Raw genomic sequence first — 18,325 nt, 5'->3', positions numbered from 1 at the left:
AGATGTCTCATCACAGCAATCCTCCTGGAGGCCGGTAGAGAGAGAGAGAGAGGTCACAGAACCCAAGAGGACTGGCTCTTGGAGGACCCTTCTACTCCTCAGTAACCCTGTGAAGTCAGGGTGGGGGTTTTACCCTGACTGAGGGGGGGCTTCAGGTCCAGGATGCTCTTGCCTGCCCTCCCGAGCCCTCTGTGCTGACTGCAGGAGGAGGGAGCCCCGGACCAGTGAGTATGGAGAAGGAGGGACGTGCCAGTCTCTGGCCCTCGAGGCTCCCTCCTTCAGAACCAGTCCGTTCACAGGGAGTTAGCTTTCCTGTTTGGGGGCCTTCGCCATCGGGTGCCCCTCCCCCGCCCCATGTCTGCCTGGCTGTGATGGGGATGCTGACTGCTCACTGGGCAGTGGAAGCCTGGGGCTTGACAGTACCTCAGAGTCCCCGAGCTTCTGCTGTCCCCACAGTGTCCCTCACGGGGGCACTTCAGCCCTCCCTCCCTTCAGCAGCTTTTAGGCCAGGAGCTCCCCCAGGCCACCTCTATACCCGGACACGCTTCTTGATGCCGCGTTGTTACAGGTGGCCCTCAGACGCCTGGCCCCACCAGACACAGTGTTCCGGGGAGCAGCACAAGCTACACACCCTCCTGCGTGATCGCTTTCGACTTCTCTGATTTACTCAAGGGATTCCCTTCCTACTGCAGAAGTAACTAAGAACAAAACTGGGTTTTCCTGCCCACCCCCATGGGTAGAGCTACTGTTAGCCCCGTGCTGTGCCCTTGGAATCCGTGTCCTTTGGGGGATTCTGTGACGAGGCGGAAGCACGTGAGTCCCGAGGGCAGGAAGGCAGCGGCTCTGCGGTGAGCTGGAAGGGAAGCCTTCAGCAGAGGGACTGAGGGGCAGGCCCCCAGGTGCGCTGAAGCAGTAAGGCAGGGAAGCAGCTGGTGGTTAGGGAACCGATGCGGGGCACACGGTGGAAGAGAGAACCAGCTCGGATCTGGCTGGGCCGCCTTGGCCAAGGTCATGCCCCTGGCAGTGGGCCATGAGGGCAGAGTTGTGAGCAGGGGATTGCCGTGATTCCCTGTTCAGTGACCCGTCTGGGGCGGGCTGTGAGGATGGAGCCGGTTCACGGGACCTTCTCCCATCACCTGGTGGGATGCGTATATAATGTTTACAGATGGGTGTGCGTCTGTTTAAAAATAATCTTACATGTGAATATGAAAAAATTCACTAGAAGGGAAAGAGGCCTTATTACATATGTAGGTTGAAGTGTCTGAAATTCTGATTCTTGAGACTCTTGACCTACAAAAACAACAGTTTCATATGGTCCAATCAAAAACAATGCAGCCAAAGGCAGGAACATGATTCTCAGGCCAGGTAGTTCACCTCTTGGCCTCAGCCCCAACCCCCGGCAGTGGTGTTGAGGAGGATGGTGGGTCAGTGCAACCCCGAACATCTCACTGATCACAGTCTGGAGAGAAGAGGAGCATTGGCCTGGAATGGAGCCCTGGGAAACATTAGGGAAAGCACTGAGAAGCAGAGGGACCTTGGCAGAGGCAGAATGTGTCCTGAGCCAAAGCTCATGAGACAGGAAGTGAACTTGAAATACAGGACATTTCGTAGGATTTCAAGAGAAAGCTCCCTGTGCCCCAGACAGGGTTCCAGCTTCCCTCCTCTCCCTTCCCACAGACACAGATGGAAAGCAGCATCCGTCTGTAACACTCAGCTCTGGTCTGGGAAGTCAGACGAGGTAGAAATGCTATCTGGGAAACTGCCCCAGAGTCCTTGTGTGAAGAACAGGTTGGTGGAGAGACTCGGCCTGGCCACGGAGAGTTCTGTACCCAAAGGAGGTCGGAGTGGCAGGCAGAAGGCAGGTGAAGACCCAAGTCTGGAAAGGAAGGTGTGCTGTGAAAGCATTTATTTTGGGGTCTGATAAATAGTAACATGAGAAAGAAGGGACAAGTGCAGGGCCAGCAAGACACTGAAAAGTTACACAGGCCATTAGGGGTCTCCCAGATAAGCAGACACAGGAAGGGCCCGCATGGAAACTACGTCAGGACACGGGGTCGGGTCCAGTCCCGCCATCACTGATGTCCCCCCGTTGGGGAAGGGACCTTGGAGTGCCAGCCGGAGTGCTGCTGGCTTCTGCAGGGAGACATGCACCTAAACCCCATGTCCAGGTAAGCCTTGCTCTTCTCATCCCTGTGCCCGCAGAGGCGGACAAGGGTGCACCGTTATCTCGTCGTTCCAACTGTGAACTGTTCCGGCAAGGACTGCAGGTGCGCTCTGGGTGTCAACCCATCTGTGTCCCGCTATGAGCCCTTCAGACTCCACAGCAGAGAACGAGCCGTTCAGCTGTAGGCCTGTGCACTAAACAAAGATCTGTCTGAGCAGAGGGGAACTTCCTGCCCTGGACACCTGCTACGCTGCAGTCCTTGAGAGCAGGAATAGCTGCACTGGTTCTGCTTCTGTGGTGTTTAACCTAGTGTGCACAGGTGACAGGAATGGGAGGACTCAGGGGAGGCACCTACAAAGCTGGGTAACAGCCTGGCCTTTCTCCTGCCTGCCTCTTTGGCGCCATATAACAGCACTGACTCCTTCTGCAAGTGTGTGGCCTTATGGTTTTTAGACCTCCTTTCCCGTGGGTGCCTCCTTAACTATGGCAGCTTCCTAATCACAGGCGAAGGGCAGGGTCGGGGCCACGCTTCAGGTGAGAACACCAGTGGCTGGCCGTTTGTACCACACGACTTTGCTGAATGGGAGTTGGGGAGAGAGGACTGTGTTGACTTCGGCTCTGCTTTTTAAAAAAAATGGGCGTGTTGCTTAAGCACTGATACCCTTAGCAGCAGTAGTGTATGGTTTCGCTGTGCTATGACAGTAGTGATAGGTTTGGAAACCGCAGTTTGACAGCTGTCACCACGGAGTCTCACGTGGGATTGCTGCGCAGAACTCAGACACACGCCCTCTGCAGCAGTTCATGGGCTGTGATCTGTTATACAAGTAGGTGTGACCATACCAGGAGAAAATACCAGAAGAGTAGCAAAATGCCACCTGTTTATTTCTGTGAGGCAATTATGAATCCATTTTTTTAAAATGTGTTTTCTACAGTAAACATTAGAGTGGCTTGTCATAGTAATTTTATAGTATGCGTCCCTAGGAATCTATCCTATGTGATCAATGTAATTGATATGTAATGTATGATAAATACAGTTTATATTAAAAAAATCCAATAGTGATGACTTAATGTCCTTTCCCCCATGTCAACTCTCTACAGCTACAGGGATGTTTTCATTTTTAATTGTAGGTGTTTTAACTTCATTTGTGGTTTGAATCTTCCTTTAGAATTTTTGTAATCTTGAATATTTTCAGAATGTGTAAATATTTACCAAGGAGACCGCAGCATCTTTAGCATTTCTTTTCAACATTTTTTTTTAATTGGAAACTTGTCTTGTTTCTGAATGCTCAGAAGCTTCAAGAAAAGAGCCACAACCTTGCCTGGGCTCTCTTTCCTGTATCTTGTACAAAGTAAAACTCTCCGACAACATGAATGCCTTTTTCTAGTCTTCCCTTAACTTTTAAAATCAATAATATTCTTAAAAATAAAGTATTGGGTATAAGTCTTAAATGTAAGTATTTTTGAAGTAGAGTAAAAGATAAGTCTTGAGCCTTCTCCACTGTTTTTATAAGTAATTGGTGATACCCATGAATAGTTATTTTCTTTTGTACTGTTTTTATAGTTAATTACTCAGGTAATTGTTTCCTTGATGATGACTTTTTCCCCAAATAGTTTTGACATTGATCCTGTCATCTAAACTATTCTATGTAAACAATGTGATCCAAGGGGAGACCTTTGAGTACTCAGTAGATGGAATCACAGATAAGTCAGGTATTGTCTGGAGGAAAGGTTCTTCCCTGCACAGAAACATTGTTATTTCAGACTGGAACAGGTCAAGGATGCCAGGTGCTAATCTAATTCAGTGATGTTGTGGAGTTTCTAGTCGATTAAATAAAAGAAAAAAAGAAATTACACATATCTACCAGAAAGGAAGGGACAAAATTAGCTTTGTAAGTGGTAAATATCACCCAGAATCTTGTTGGAATTAAACACAGTTCCAAAAGTGACTAGATACAAAATGTTGGTGTTTGAACGTGTGTGCCCATGTACTTTCCTATCATAGAAAGATATCCTGGGGAAGGGAGGGAAAAGTAAAATAAGAGAGGAGAGACAAACTATATGAGACTATAGGAAACAAACTGAGGATTGCTGGAGGGGAAGGTGGGTGGGGGTCCCGTAACTGAGTGACGGACATTAAGGAGGGCTTGTGATGTAATGAGTGAGCTCTGGGTGTTATATAAAAAAACCATTAATACATTATATGTTAATTAATTTAATTTAAATAAAAATTTTAAAATATGTATCCTATTCATAACAGCAACCTAGGATAAAATACTAGGAATAAACAAGAAAGTAAAACCTATATGATGAAAGCCATGAAAGTGTGCTGAAGAACATAACGACTGGGAAAAATTTTTTGTGAGTAGGAATTCTTGATATTGTAATAATGCCAGATTATGAATTGAACACAATGCCCGTCAAATCCCAATTTATTTTTCTTAGAACTTGACAGAATGATTCTAAGATTTGCCTAATGAATAAATTCTGGGGAAAAATGCTTTGTGTTTAAGCAGTTACCACGAGAAGCTGCTGTAATTAAAGCAGGGTTGTACTGGCCCAGGAGTAGGATTGGTGAGGTAGAGAAACTCAAATCCCAGACCAACCCACCTGTACCTGGGCCTTTAGAATATCATGAGGGGAGGCTTTCAGAACAGCGGGGAACAAGGGATGGTTGAAGGAATGGTGCTGTGGAAATGGCTAATCACGGAGGAAAACAAGAAAGTTAAATCCCTTTCTAATACTCTAATTCTGTATAATTAAGGGCAAAACATTAAAATCAAAATACTATAATAAAATGTAGATGGGTACTTCTGTGATGTCAGGCTAAGGAAGGCCTTATGACACCAAAGACAGGATAAAAGGGATGGGGTATGGATCTCTTTGACTCTGTAACAATTTCTTAAATTCTGCTTGGCAGGAAGGAGCATGAAGTTGAACAAACCGGGAAGTAGTATTCACGGGATATGATAAAAACGGATGTCCTTAGTCCTCTGATATTCTACATCTACTGGTAATTTCCAGCTTCACACATTTGGCCCTGATTTCTGGACCCCTTCACACCACTGCCTCAACGTCTCCACCTGGGTGTGTGATGGGCATCTCAAATGTGACCTGTTTGAATCTGGACCCGTCATTCCACTGGCCTCTGCCCGGTCCTGCAGTCTCTCCCTGGGTGGCCTCTGTTGGGAGTCTATCTGCTGGCTCTGCTCTCCGTTCGGGTGCTTTAAATCAGGACAGCAGTGTTCAGCATTTCAGTTGGTCATCGAAAACTTAACTGGCAAAGTGCTTTGACACGATCTTTTTATTTTTTTTCTCTGCTTTTTCCATGATTGAGGTCAGAATCACATAGCATAAAATTAACCATTTTAAAGTGAACAGTTCAGTGGCATTTAGTACATTCACGGTGTTGCACAGCAATCCTCTCTGTCTGGTTCCAGGGTATTATCACCACCCCAAAGAGAAACATGGACTCAGTAAGCCGTTGCCCCCTGTTACCCCTCCCAGAACCACTAATCTGTACTCTCTCTCCCTCTTCTCATTTACCTGTTCTGAGTACTTCATATGAATGTGTAGCCTTTTATGTCTGGTGTTTTTCACTTAACACTTTTTTTAAAATTAATAAGCCTTGTTTTTGTTTTAAAGTACTTTATTAGAGAGAGAGATCACAAGGGTGGGGAGGGTAGGTAGGGAAGGGGGTAGAGGGAGCTCCCCTGATGCGGGGCTCAATCCCAGGATCCTGAGATCATGATCTGAGCCAAAAGCAGATGCTCAGTCTACTGAGCCACCCATGCTCCCCATGTGACCACTGATCTTTCACCATAGTTTTGCCTTTTCCAGAACATCGTATAGTATGCAGGCTTTTCAGGTTGGCTTCTACCATTTAACAATATGCATTTAACGTTCCTTCGTGTCTTTTCTTGGCTTGATCACTCCTTTCTTTTTAGTGCTGAATAATATTCCACTGTCTGGGTGGACCACAGTTTGTTTATCCATTTACCTGTTGAAGGATCTCTTAGCTGCTTCAGAGTTTTGACAATTACAAAGAAAGGGTTTATGCTATAAACACTCACTTCTGGACAGGTTTTGATGTAAATAAAAATTTTCAATTCATTTGCGTAAGTACCAAGGAATGTGGTTGCTGGTCAGAGTTCAGTTTTGTGAGAGAGAAAGTGAGAAAGAGAGAGAGAGAGAAGGAATTTTAGGAGTTCTTGGTTGTTTTGAATACCGTGTGCACTGAGATGGTTTTCTCCCAGCCTGTGACTCGTCTGCGGGAATAACTTCACCTGCTGTTGGAGGGCCCATCCACGCCCCAGCACACACGGGCACTGCCTGGCTTCTTAGGGCCGGATCGCATTCTGCTGTACGAGGAGAGCGAATTCTGCTCCTCCAGCCCTCAGCACCTGGACATGGGGGTCACTCCCACTTTGGGGTCCTCTGCCTAATGCTGCTGTGAACATTCGAGTGTGGACGTGTGTTTTGCGTGAACAAGTTTTCTCTCAGGTATGTACCTGGGAGTGAGATCGCCAGAACACAGACGATCAGCACTTGGCAGAACCTTGTCCACACTGTGGTACATTCCCTCGGTTCCCTCCAGCAGCGCACGGGTGCTCCAGCTTCTCCTCCTCGCCAGCACGTGCTCTTGTCTGCTGTGCAGATGGCCGCACTCGAGGTTTGGACTTGCATTTTTCCATGGCCCCAAGGAGCTTTTCATGGGCTTGTTGGTGTTGCTTTCAGGACTCTTCGTTTAAACTTCTTCACTTCCACTTCCTACTTAAACCTATGTGAGGAGTCACTGTATTTTTATAATCCTATATGTGTGTGTGTGTGTGTGTGTGTATGAAAGCTACTGTTTTCACCATTCTGATGCCAAGAATTGGAAATATGAAGAGATATTAAAGAGGCTTTTAACTATTTTAAAGAGAATGCTGAGAAGCTAAAATTGGGGCAAAAATGCTTTCGAGGCGTGTTCTTCTGCACTGTCGCGATTGCTGTGTGCTTACATTTCCCCGCAGCCGTTCTGCTGGTTTGTCTGCTCTGTGTACCTATTCCTTTCATGCCCTTCCTATGACTGTCAGTGTGAGCCTTCTCAGAGGGTTTTCAGAAGGCTGTGTATCTGCTTCAAAAATTAGAGTGTCCTTGATCTTCGTTTAGACCCAGCAACTTCTACGTCAGAGTTGACCACAGTCGCTCACTGTTGGCCTGTTGGCACGGATATGCTCCCTGCCCTTGCTAGGACGGCTCCCTGCCTTCCAGGTCCTTATTTTTTACCTGACACTTTCCTCACTGCTTGGCTTCTCTCTATTTCACTATAAAAGGAGGACACACCGAATCTGGGAAAAGCGAAAGGCTTCTGTGAGAGTTCACATCTGGCAGCTTCTCTGGGCCCCTCCACCCTTTCGGCTCAGCTCTCTGCCCCGCAGGGCTGACCTGCACAGGTCTGGTGCTCTCTGGCTTCTGCTTGGCCAACAGCCATCCTCCCACAGCCTTAGGCTTGTATTTCAAGTTCACGTAGACCACCTGGGGGTGCGTAGAATCTCGTGCCAAGATTCCGGTCTGTAGTGGTCTGGCCACCGATGAAGGGTGGAGAGGGAAGAGCATGAGATCAGGGCATTTGCTACCCCCGCTGCCATGTTTTCCCAGTGCCCCTCACCCCTTTAAAATTGATCCCTAGTCTGAGTGTGCTGCTGGTCACGGGGTTTGTGTACCACCTGGGGCCAGGGCGTCACTCTGCGTGACCCGAGACAGGAGCCTCCCTCAGGGTCGCACTCCGGGCACCTGCTCGCCTCCCCTGGTCTGGGCCCTTCCCTGTGCGTGCAACTTCCCACAGTCTTGTGAAGATGCAGTGTCCCTTTCAGTAGGCCTGGGAGAGAGAGGGCCTGCGGAGCGGCATTTCCAGTAAGATCTCAGGTGGGGTCCAGGCTGCTGCTGGTCCTCACCACACTTTGAATGCTGAGGGTCCATGCCGCAGTGGCGTTCGATAACGCTGACCCCCGAACACCTGACTGCCAGCAGTGGGGGGTACTTGGTTCCACGATAGCGCGCACTGGGTTCCACACACCCAGAGAGAAGTCATTTCACTCATTTATTGGATGTCCCTATGTGTTACGTACTTAGGATACATCAGTGGAAAGGAAATCCCTTTCCTCTAGAGCTTGTACTCTAGTGTGGGAAACAGACGGCCAACACAATCAACCTTAACTTCTCCGGAACATTGGAAGGTGTGAGGTGCCGTGGGAAAAGGAAGAAGAGCAGAGGGAGGAGGAGGGGTGTGGAGGAGAGTGGCCTGGACAGAGCCTGCTGTCCGAGGGGACACTTGAGCAGTGCGAGGAAGCCAGGAGCTAGCAGGGGGACATGGAGACCGTGCTTCCCACAGAGAAAATGCCAAGAAGCTGGAGCCTGGAAACTGGGTGGCAGCTTAGAACCAGTTTAACCCCCAACTCTGCCCCAGAAAGAGGAAGGGCCTGAGAAGGGGTGCAGATCCAGTGGGGCCTTGCAGGTCCTTGGAGGGACTCTGGCTTTATGTCTGAGGGACACGGGCTCCATGTGACAGATTTCCCCAGAGGAGTGACCCGTTCGATTGGAGTTGGACGTTCAAGGGTCAGTGCTTACTGTCACTTGGGAGGGGGTGGCCAGGGTGTGAGGGGGAGAGATGGTGAGAAATGACCAGGTTCTGGGAATGTTTCAAAGGTGCTGATAGTGAAAATCATGTGTTTGAGGCATGGAAACATGCTTGTGATGTTTAACTGAAAAAGGAGTGAGCTATTCTTTAGGGTCCAAAGTTTGAGTGAAATGAATTAGTGAGTACATACATACATGCGTGCATGCTGGGGGGGTTCATGATTATAGTCACCAAAACGTGGTATGTACGGATCTCTCATTAAAGGGGATTTGTTCTAGGGGCGGCTGGGGGGCTCGGTCAGTAAAGCCTCCCTTCGACTCAGGTCATGATTCCAGGGTCCTGGGATCGAGCCCCGCATAAGGCTCTCTACTCAGCGGGGAGTCTGCTTCCCCCTTCTCTCTGCCTGCCCCTCTGCCTCCTTGTGATCTCTCTCTGTCAAATAATCTTTTTAAAAAGGGGGGGGGGAGATTTATTCTTATTTCTGCTTACTTAGTAAGCACATGGGTTACTTTCATCAAAAACAAAGACTCTAAACAACTTTTTGTGTGCAGTTTCACTGCGAGCCCTTTACTCCGTCACAGCCGCTCATGGCCGTGCACTTTACAGATACTAACCTATATTTCATACTTTATTGTGTCTGCAACGTGCTTTTTAAATATTTTTATCTTTTTAGTTGATTTTGTGTGTCTGTCCCATTAGAATTCAAGACCCTTTGAGGTCCAGGATGTCCTTTTGATTTTCTGCTCCGCCTTAGACAGATTGTTCTAAGTGCTTATTGGATGAACTGTTCCAGCTCCTTTGAGGAAGGACTGGGCCCCTTCCAAATGGTTTTCTTTTTCTAAATCTGCGGAGGTTCGTTATCCGTGTGATTGAAAGACCGAGAATGTCTCATTCTTCCCGGCGCTCAGCTCCTCACATGCTCCGTTCCCGTCACCTTCCTGGGATGACCTTCCCGGGTGCTCATCCTGTCCCACTGGAAAGTTCTCAGCTCGCAGAAATTGTAGACCGGGGACCCAGTTTGCCCTTCCTGCTATCAATACTTCAGTTAGATCTGTAGCCCGTTCTATAAATAGTCTTGTCCCTGCAGTCGCAGAAAAAACAGGGCCCTCGGGTCTAGAGGTGGGCGGGGTGTCGGTTCGAGGAGGAGGACCCAGCCATGCTGGGCGCTGGCTCTGGGCTGTTCGGACCAGCACGTGCGGAAGAGCCCTTCCAGCAAAGCCTGCCACAGAGGCCTCAGACCAGACTTTTTATCATTACACATAACATAGGAAGAGTCACTAAGAATAAAAATTACTTGTTTCAAGGCGTGGTGGTGGTTGGTGGCTGTAGTGTTCCTGAAAGGCTTATTGTAGCTAATCTCTTAAACCATACTGAATTCTGGTAAGCATGAGGTCAGGGAACGGGTATGAGGAATTCTGATGATAAATCCAGTGCTTTTCGGGCAGGGGGCAGAGAGGGCTGAGGATGTTAATTTTGTCCAGCTCCTCTGCTAGTCACTGTCTTTATCTTTAGTGGGACTTGAGAAACCTCCCTCAAGGTAGGTCTTGGGTTTGGGAGGTAAGAGTGTGCAGATCTAAGGTCCCGTTGGGCTGAATTACCATTCCTGGTTATCAGACACCTGCAGATGCTGTTTCAGACGAGAGGATGGTCTTTGAGTTCGGGGACATGTGGGTGGGGGGGACAAAAACCCTGCGAAGTGGAACATCTCAAAGGAAAAGGGGTGTCCAGCAGCAGCTTCATAATTTGCAATTATAGCTGAAAAGTTTTAAACCCAGAACATAGGAAAGCCAAGGAGGTAACATTCTAACATTTTTAAAGCTAGAGTTATTAAGAAATTGTCACATCATTCTGAATCTTTTTAGTCTGTGTGCCTTTATTACATTTTTACCTGGTTCTAGTTGGTGTGTCCTGGAATGCCAGTCCTGGGGGGATGTGCAGGGTCCTGACCTCCTGTGCCTCGTATCCCAGAGGCCCGGCGTGGTGCGGGCATATGGGAGTCATTCATATATTTGTTGGACATACAAGTAAGTGCTTTTAGAGGAAAGAAGTCAGAAAGAAACTCGAAAATCCGATTTTAATTTGGATGATCTCATAAAATATTTTTCATGTTTTAATAACATGAAGGTCAGGACTGTCGTGTATTTCCTGGCCATTTGCCCTGTGCTAGTAGGAAAGGAAAGGAAGAAGAATCGCCTGCCTGGTCTTGTGTAGAGCTCTCTTGCTAAGGTGGAGTGGAAGTGGAACAGAGGGCGGGGAGGCTAGGACGCCTGCCGGAGCCACCATTACCCCCCTCCCCCACTCCCGGAGTGTTAGGGCAAGTTGCTTTGCCTTGGGCCACCCACTGAGTTAGCGGGGAGCTGCAGCCTTGTTGCCTTCTGTATAGCCCTACATACAGATTGGGAGGTGCTGAGTAGCTGATAAAGGGGGTTCTGTCTTCATTATTCCATGTAACTGAAAACACGTGGTTTTAATTCCTCTCTGTGGTCAGTTGGGGGCCGACATCCATGTTCTCACAGTTGTGTTTACGACCCACTGAAAAGAATGCTAGTGGATTAGTTCGTCCATGAGAGCTTTCTGCAGGGGGGGGGGGAGGGGGGATTACCTTTGGGCACCTGAGCATGGGAAGTAGCAAGTTTCCCACTGTTGAAAGAAGGGGTCTCCGGAAATAAAGCCCAAGTGATCCTAACGCTTTTCTTTCTCAGCCTGTCTCAGTGGGATGTCAATAATCTAAGAATCTTCATAAAAAATTTTAAGCCTATGTACAATAAGCAGAACATTAATCAGAAAATCATTGGTTCATATCTTTCACTTAAATCACATTTTGTAGAACGTGCAGGATTCCCGTGGAGTTTTGTCTGCGTTCATTAGACTGTGGCTGCAGTTGCATCTTTTTTAAGGTATAAGGTCAAAACCACGGGGTCAGTTAACCGGGCGTGCATAACTGATTTGTGGGAGCAGGTCTGGACGTCACACAGCTGGCAAAGACGCCCAGAGGAAGCCAGCCCTGCTGATAACTACAGGGAGAGTGCTGCAGGCAGGGGGAACAGTGACTGCCAAAGCCCAGAGGCTGGGGTGTGCCCTGGCATTGGAGCAGGCAAGGTCAGTGTGGGTGGAGTGTAGTCGGCAAGGGCAGGGATGGGGAAGATCATACACAGTCTTGAAGGCCACACTAAGGATTTCACGCTTAAATCCAAGTTTGATGGGGAGCTCCTGGGAAGTTTTCAGTAGAGAACCAAAATGATCTGACTTGTGTTTGTTAAGGGATTGCTCTGGGTACCGAGTGGGGAAACGGGTCTATGGGCTAGAGGATGGGGGAGATCTCTTGGAGGACCTCAGGAGTCCCTGCATATTAATACTGATAGTTCAGTCAGCTTGGGAGCAGGGGATGTGGGTTTTTCGTCATCTTGCTAGCCTCAGTCTTCCCATCTGTGAAATGGGAATAACTATAGCTGTCTTCTGGTTGCTCTAAGAATCAAGTGAGTTAATGCCTGTCACACTGGTCCCTGGACATAGTTAGGGTTCAGTGAACACTGGCTTCATTCTTAGCATTATTACTACCGGCTGCTACCTTTCTCCCCAGAGCAGCCCCAAGCATGAATTTGATTGTATTCAAGTCTGTGTTTTGATACTTTTAGTACCTGTGTATGTATCAGTAATCAATATTTATTTCATGTGTTTGTAAGAGTTTATATAAGGGGCACTTGGGTGGCTCACTTGATTAAGCGATTCTTGATTTTGGCTCAGGTCACCGTCTCAGGGTCATGGGATTGAGCCCCACACTGGGCTCCACGCTTATCTCCAAATCTGCTTGGGATTCTCTCCCTCTGCCCCTACCTCCCAGTGTACATGTGCATGTGTATGCGCACACACATGTGAGCATTCTAAAATAAATAGTGAAGAATTTATATAAACGGCCTTTTGAGTATATTTTTTTAGAAATGGGTTTGTTCAGCAGTATGTTTGCATCCCGTCCATGTTGGTACCTACAGATCTAGTCTGTTCCTTGAACCATCGTGCTAATTACGTGATTTGTAATCTCTTCCTATTAACGCGGAGCAGCGTGGCTTCCCGGTTTCCCTGTGACGAGCAGAGCCATCCTATGTGTCTTCATCCATGTCTGTGGAAACTGTGGCCACAGTTTCTCCAGAGCATTGCTTAGACATGGACTTGCCGGGTCAGGTCAGTGCATCCGCAGCTTTGCGGAGTGTTGTCAAATACTGCTCCTCGTGGAAGGTCTTAGCAAAGCTATTAAATGAACTGGAAAACTATTCCTTATTTCAGCTAAGTGAAAAATTCCCTGTGTATGTGTTTGAGTGGACAAAGTATTGGGACTTGTCAAGTACATGAGCTAGAGGAGCCATAGGAAATTCACCCAGATTTGTTCTAAGTGCGAGTGGTAAGACACATCGACACGGAGATGGCAGTCATGAAGGAGGAAGTTCATACTGACTGATCTTCAGCACAGGGGCACGGCCCACCAGTCCAGGCCCCCGGGAAGCACCAGGGTCCGTCAGGATACAGAGGGGGAAGGAAAAGCATGGCCCGGAGCCTTGGTGGTACTTTTGTGGGAAAGAGTGAGCAGAGCAGGGTGAGCAACTGATGGAGAAAGTTGACAGTGATGGTCCCTGCTTGTCCAGGACCCGGCCCTGCGTGGTTGGAACAGGGGGATCCTGCCTCCTGGGCTCCGCATTGGCTGGTTTGTCTATGAGAGGGAGTTAGCTAGTCCTGGGGAAGGCTGTCCCTCCAGGATTGCAAGCCCCACAGATGTCTGGGCATCATTTTATTCAAGTCTGATGGGGAGCTCCTGGAATACAGAAAATACAGAATACAGAAAATAGAGAACACAATTAACACAAGAAGAAACAACTGAAAGATAGCTGTGACCTAGACTAGGAATGCCCAGAAGCGTGAAATCGCTTTTTTTCTCCTCCTGCAAGCCTATTTGCCCTCCTAGTTCAGGTCCGCAGTGATCACAGTGGTAGGAGGTCCTTCTGGAAGGGCCCAGCTCAGGCTCCACCCCTAGAGACTCCCAATTCTGTGAGTCTGGGGTTTAGCCTGGGCATCAGGATGTTTAAAATTCTCTAGGTGACTCTCCCAGCAGCCAAGGCTGAGAAGTAGTGGTCTGCAGAGAGGGGACCATGAAAACTCATTCACGGGGCTTTGTAACATCAGATACACTCTCCTTGCAGGGAAGAAGCAGAAGTCACAGGAGTCAGCAGATGTTCTCTGTGAAGACAGTATTTTAGGCTTTGCAGGCCGGGAGTCCATATCAAATCTATTACGTAGATTATCCATGTAATAAGAAAGAAAATTAATTTCAATGAATTTTTTGCTGATAAAATCCAAAGTGTAACAGTGAGAATTGTGCTGTAGTTTTATGTAATACAGGTGGACTCTCAAGAAGATGATTCTCTGTGGGGGGTGGGGGTGGATAACATTGCCTTTAATTGGGGTTCAAAGTTAGTGTTCCTACCATTGAATCAAATGCAGATATTCATGTCAAAGAATCATGCTTAGCTCACAGGCCAAAGTCAGAAGACAGGATGGATTTGGCCCGCAAGCCTCCATCTGCAGACCTGCCCCACCCCAGGCCAGCCAGCTGAGAGCGTGGAGTTCCGAACTGGGACCAGGAGTGCCTGCCGCTCCCTGTTTCTGCTCGCAGGTGGGACAGCGTTCCCTCTGCTCTGAGCCTGGGGTGGCCCAGGGAAGAACATTCTGTATATTTTTTGGTATCGCGAGAGTGCCATGTAGACCCATTTGTGGTGCCTCGAGGTTTGTGTTTTCCCCCGAGGTTCAGATGACTGCAGGCTGCTTGCCGAGGGTCAGCTCTCGAGATCAGGGAGCCTCTGGTGTCTCAGAATAAAGATGGTGCTAGAACTTTCACTTTGCCCACAAGTACAAGAAGCCCGTTCCCTAAAGTGTCCATTCTGTCCTGAACCACCACTGTGTGATGACGGCACATACAAGTAGAACCCTCTGTTCTCTTGTCTTCTTGACGGATGGTGGAAAAATCTGGAAGCACCTCTGTGCGTGCGGGTAAACTGATAACCCAAAGAGCCCCACTCCCGAGTGGGCTATTTCTGAATCCACTTTGGCACATTTTTAAGATTGTTTGGTGAAATGACACTAACATTACATTTCTACTAGTCCTAAGTTATGGTTTGTAATATCTTCAAATCATAGTCCAGGAAAACTGCCAACACCCTGCACCTCAGCGGCCTGTGGGGTCCTGCACCCACCAGGCTCGACTGCGTTCTCCCACCCCCTCCTCACCCCCTCCCTGCTGCCCAGGCTCCAGCCCCTCCGGTGTTTGGTTTCAGTGTTTAGAAACTGCTAAGCTCAGGGCCTTGCTTCCCTTCTGCTAGGAAAGCCCAGCCTGCCACTTACCGCACGGCTGGCTCCTTCCTGCCCTCCAGGTTAGCTGGTCACCCCACTGGCCTTCCCCGACAGCCCTGCTGACAGTGACCTTCTTCCCCATTCTCCTTGCAGACCCGTTAGTGCCTGGAGAGCACTCGTCCCCTCCCAAGGCTGGGCTGCGGTGGTTGCTTCTATCTCTCTTGCCTGGTGATTCGTCTCTCCCCTTGCCCTTCTTGTGAGCTGCAGAGGGCAGCGGCCTGTCTTGTCTCTGCCGTAACTTGGGTACCGCCACGGTGCTGGCACCTGGTGGCTTTGACAATGACCTGAACTTGACCGAAGGGGCTCCCCGCCACAGGAGAGAAATGTATTCCTCGTCGCCACCTGTGGTATAGCATCCCTACAGTGTATCTGGCGTAGAAATAAAATGGCACATGTGTCCCAGGCGCTGTGCAGAGAACACGGGGCCTGGTAGGTGCCGTGGTGAGGGAAAGGTGAGCCGAGGGCTGTGTGGAAGAGGGGAAGGTGGGGGGTGGGGGCACAAGGCTCAGGAAGGTGCTTAGGAGTTGTGGGATAGCACAGGGAACCCCTCTTCCTGTCAAACATAGGCTGGTGACCTTTTACGGGTAGAAAGCGGATATTTATAAGGAATTCCTGTCTGGAGGGTGATTTGTGGCTGCACCTTTTAGAGGTCCTTCTTTGAAATTCTGTGAAATTCTGTGCCATGAGAAAGCGGGAAAAGGAAGTAAGGAGTTTTGTGGTGGGAGTTGTGGTTTTCAGTAGGACAGTTGGCTGAGGCCTCACTGAGAAGGTAGCTCTGGAATAAAGACTTGATGTTTGGGGAAGACCTCCCTGGAAAGTGTTGGATTTGCCCCAGACTGGACTTGTGAATCAGCGTTGAGAGGGTCTTTTCTTCTGGTGTCTTTTGTTGTCCTCAGTTGAGGTTATGGGGTTTGTGGGGACAGAAGTTGACTTGCATGCAGCAGGACAGAGGACAGAAACTGGACGTCTGCCGCTGGGCTGAGCACACACACGCTGAGTGCCACCACGGCTGCCACCATGGCCTGGGCTGCCACTGCCTCTGTGCGCCCAGCCAGAGCCGGCTGGAGCCAGGCACCGCTTCCGGAATGGCTCCCAGCTCGTCCACGAGTCTTTGCAGACGGGCGGACCCAGCTGTGGCCTCAAATCCCAGTCTTGTGACTAATCCCAGTGCCTCCTGATTTTCCAGTTCTGCTCTTAAACCTCACACCGGTCAGTTGCCTGCGTTTTCATCTTGTTTTTCCCTCCTGCACTGCTTGGCCCCTCCTTTCGGGCCTGGCCACTTTTTCCCATCTCAGTGCTCTCCCTGAATGACTGTCATTTCGTCCCCAGCGTCTTCCTCTGGAGGCGCCGCAGGTACAGCCCATGAGCTCGGCTTTACTTGCAGGGATAGCAAGTGTCCTTGGTGTGTGTAGCTCCTGTAACATGGGGCACCCAGTGGGTACTCTGCGTCCTCTGCCCCAGGGAGGGGGGCCAAGGCAGCAGGATGGGGGAGGGGGCTACTTAAGAAATTGGTGCTGTGAGCATATGTTCTCATCTGCTCGTTAAATAATTGAAACCGTCAAAAACATCATCCTGCTGAGAAAGAGCATTCTGTTTCATCAAAGCTGATTCATATTTACAATTTCGAGGCTGTAACCTCTTCTTATTGGAGATGAAGTAATTACGTTTTAAAAGTCACTCACTTCTTCTGACTTTGTGTATGTGCCATTGACCCTTGAATGTCACAGGTTTAGACTACAATGGATCCACTTATACACGGTTTTGTGGATTTTCTTTTTAAGAACTACAACACTATGTGTGCATTTTTCCTTCTTGATGATTTTCTTAAATCTTGATGATTTTCTCTACAGCTCACCGTGCTGTAAGCGTACAGTGTAGAATACATAGAACGTGCAGAATGTGTTAACTGAGTATCTGTGTTCTCCCTAAGGCTTCCGGTCAAAAAGCAGTAGTCAAGTTTCGGGAGAGTCACAGTTACGCATGGATTTTCAACGCTGTAGGGGGATGGAGACGGGGTCAGCACCCCTAACCTGCACTTTGTGTACAAGTCAGGTGTGTTAATCCTCAGATCCATCTACCGATGCTGGGTAACTGTGACTGTTTACCAGCTTTATCCCTAGTGAAAGGTGCAGGTTTTGCGGTGCGTTCCCTGTCTTTTTCTGTGCTCCCCGCCCCGCATGTTATCTAGATGGCCTTGGAAGTTCACCGTGAATGTTTGTGTGTTCACCTGGCTTTGGCAGTGCAGTCAGGGAAGTCTGGTGTGTCTGAATGGTTTTAGGAAATTGCAGAGGTCTAAAGACGGTTTTGGTGTCTTAGCAGCTTGAAAAGAAAAAGAAGCAAGCTAAGGAAAACACTGCCTCAATGATTTATCATAATTTTGAGGAAAAGCAGATGTGTGTCTTTAAGGAGATATTTCTACTTACTTGAAAACTAAAAATAGTTTTGTTTTGTTTTTTTCATGGAATTAGTAACACAAGGATTAACTTAGTCTGCAGGTTTCTGGTGAAGAACAGTCTGGAACGCTGGTTGTATTTAGCACTTGAAAACCTCTTGGACTACCTCTCCCATAGTTGTAGTGTGACATTACTAAGGAAACTTTCTGGGAGGTTCCTTCCAACCTCTAAATAACTAACGCTTTTTGTGCTAAATGTCAGGTTTCTTTTGGTTTTATATGGAAGCAATATGTGACTTTTTACCTGGTTCTTTATGGAGGGTGCTTTTTTTTTTTTTTTTTTTTTAAGATTTATTTATTAGAGAGAGAGAATGAGTGTGAGCAGGGAGGAGGGAGCAGAGAGGGAGGGAAGCAGACGTGCCTCTGAGTGCAGAACCGGACACTGGGCGGCGGCTCAATCCCAGGATCATAAGATCTAACCTGAGCCGAAACTAGGAGTCAGACACTTAACCAACTGAGCGTCCCAGGTGCCCTCTGGATGGTGCTTGCTATGGCCTGTGGGGCTGTGTTTAAATGGTCAGCAGAACCCATTTGGGGGGAGCGAGCCCCTGTTCCCATGCGTGCTGCGGGAGCACTTGGCTGAGTGCCTGGAACTACCAGCACTACCCCAGTGCTGGCCCAGCAGAGCCTCCCTTAGGTCTGCCCAGTGGAAGGGGTCGAGTGTTGCTCAGGGGGGCTCACGGTTCAGTTTACA

At 48.6% G+C, this 18,325-nt stretch overlaps 1 protein-coding gene across 3 annotated transcripts in view; it reads left to right on the top strand.

The window, feature by feature from the left end:
• Positions 1–18,325, top strand: part of GNA12 (G protein subunit alpha 12) — a 99,531-nt gene that overhangs the window by 11,755 nt on the left and 69,451 nt on the right. Inside the window, exon 1 of one of the 3 annotated variants that reach the window (XM_059154222.1) lies at positions 2,064–2,168. The exons of the other annotated variants lie outside the window; for them this stretch is intronic. Within the exon in view, the coding sequence (XP_059010205.1) occupies positions 2,079–2,168 (90 nt within the window). The 5' untranslated portion in view covers positions 2,064–2,078. Of the gene's footprint in view, positions 1–2,063; positions 2,169–18,325 lie in introns of those variants that run through there. 3 annotated transcript variants of the gene reach the window in all.

Source organism: Mustela lutreola, chromosome 17 (assembly GCF_030435805.1).
Source record: "Mustela lutreola isolate mMusLut2 chromosome 17, mMusLut2.pri, whole genome shotgun sequence".
NCBI lineage: Eukaryota > Metazoa > Chordata > Mammalia > Carnivora > Mustelidae > Mustela > Mustela lutreola.
This window is presented reverse-complemented; position numbering and strand designations above follow the sequence as displayed.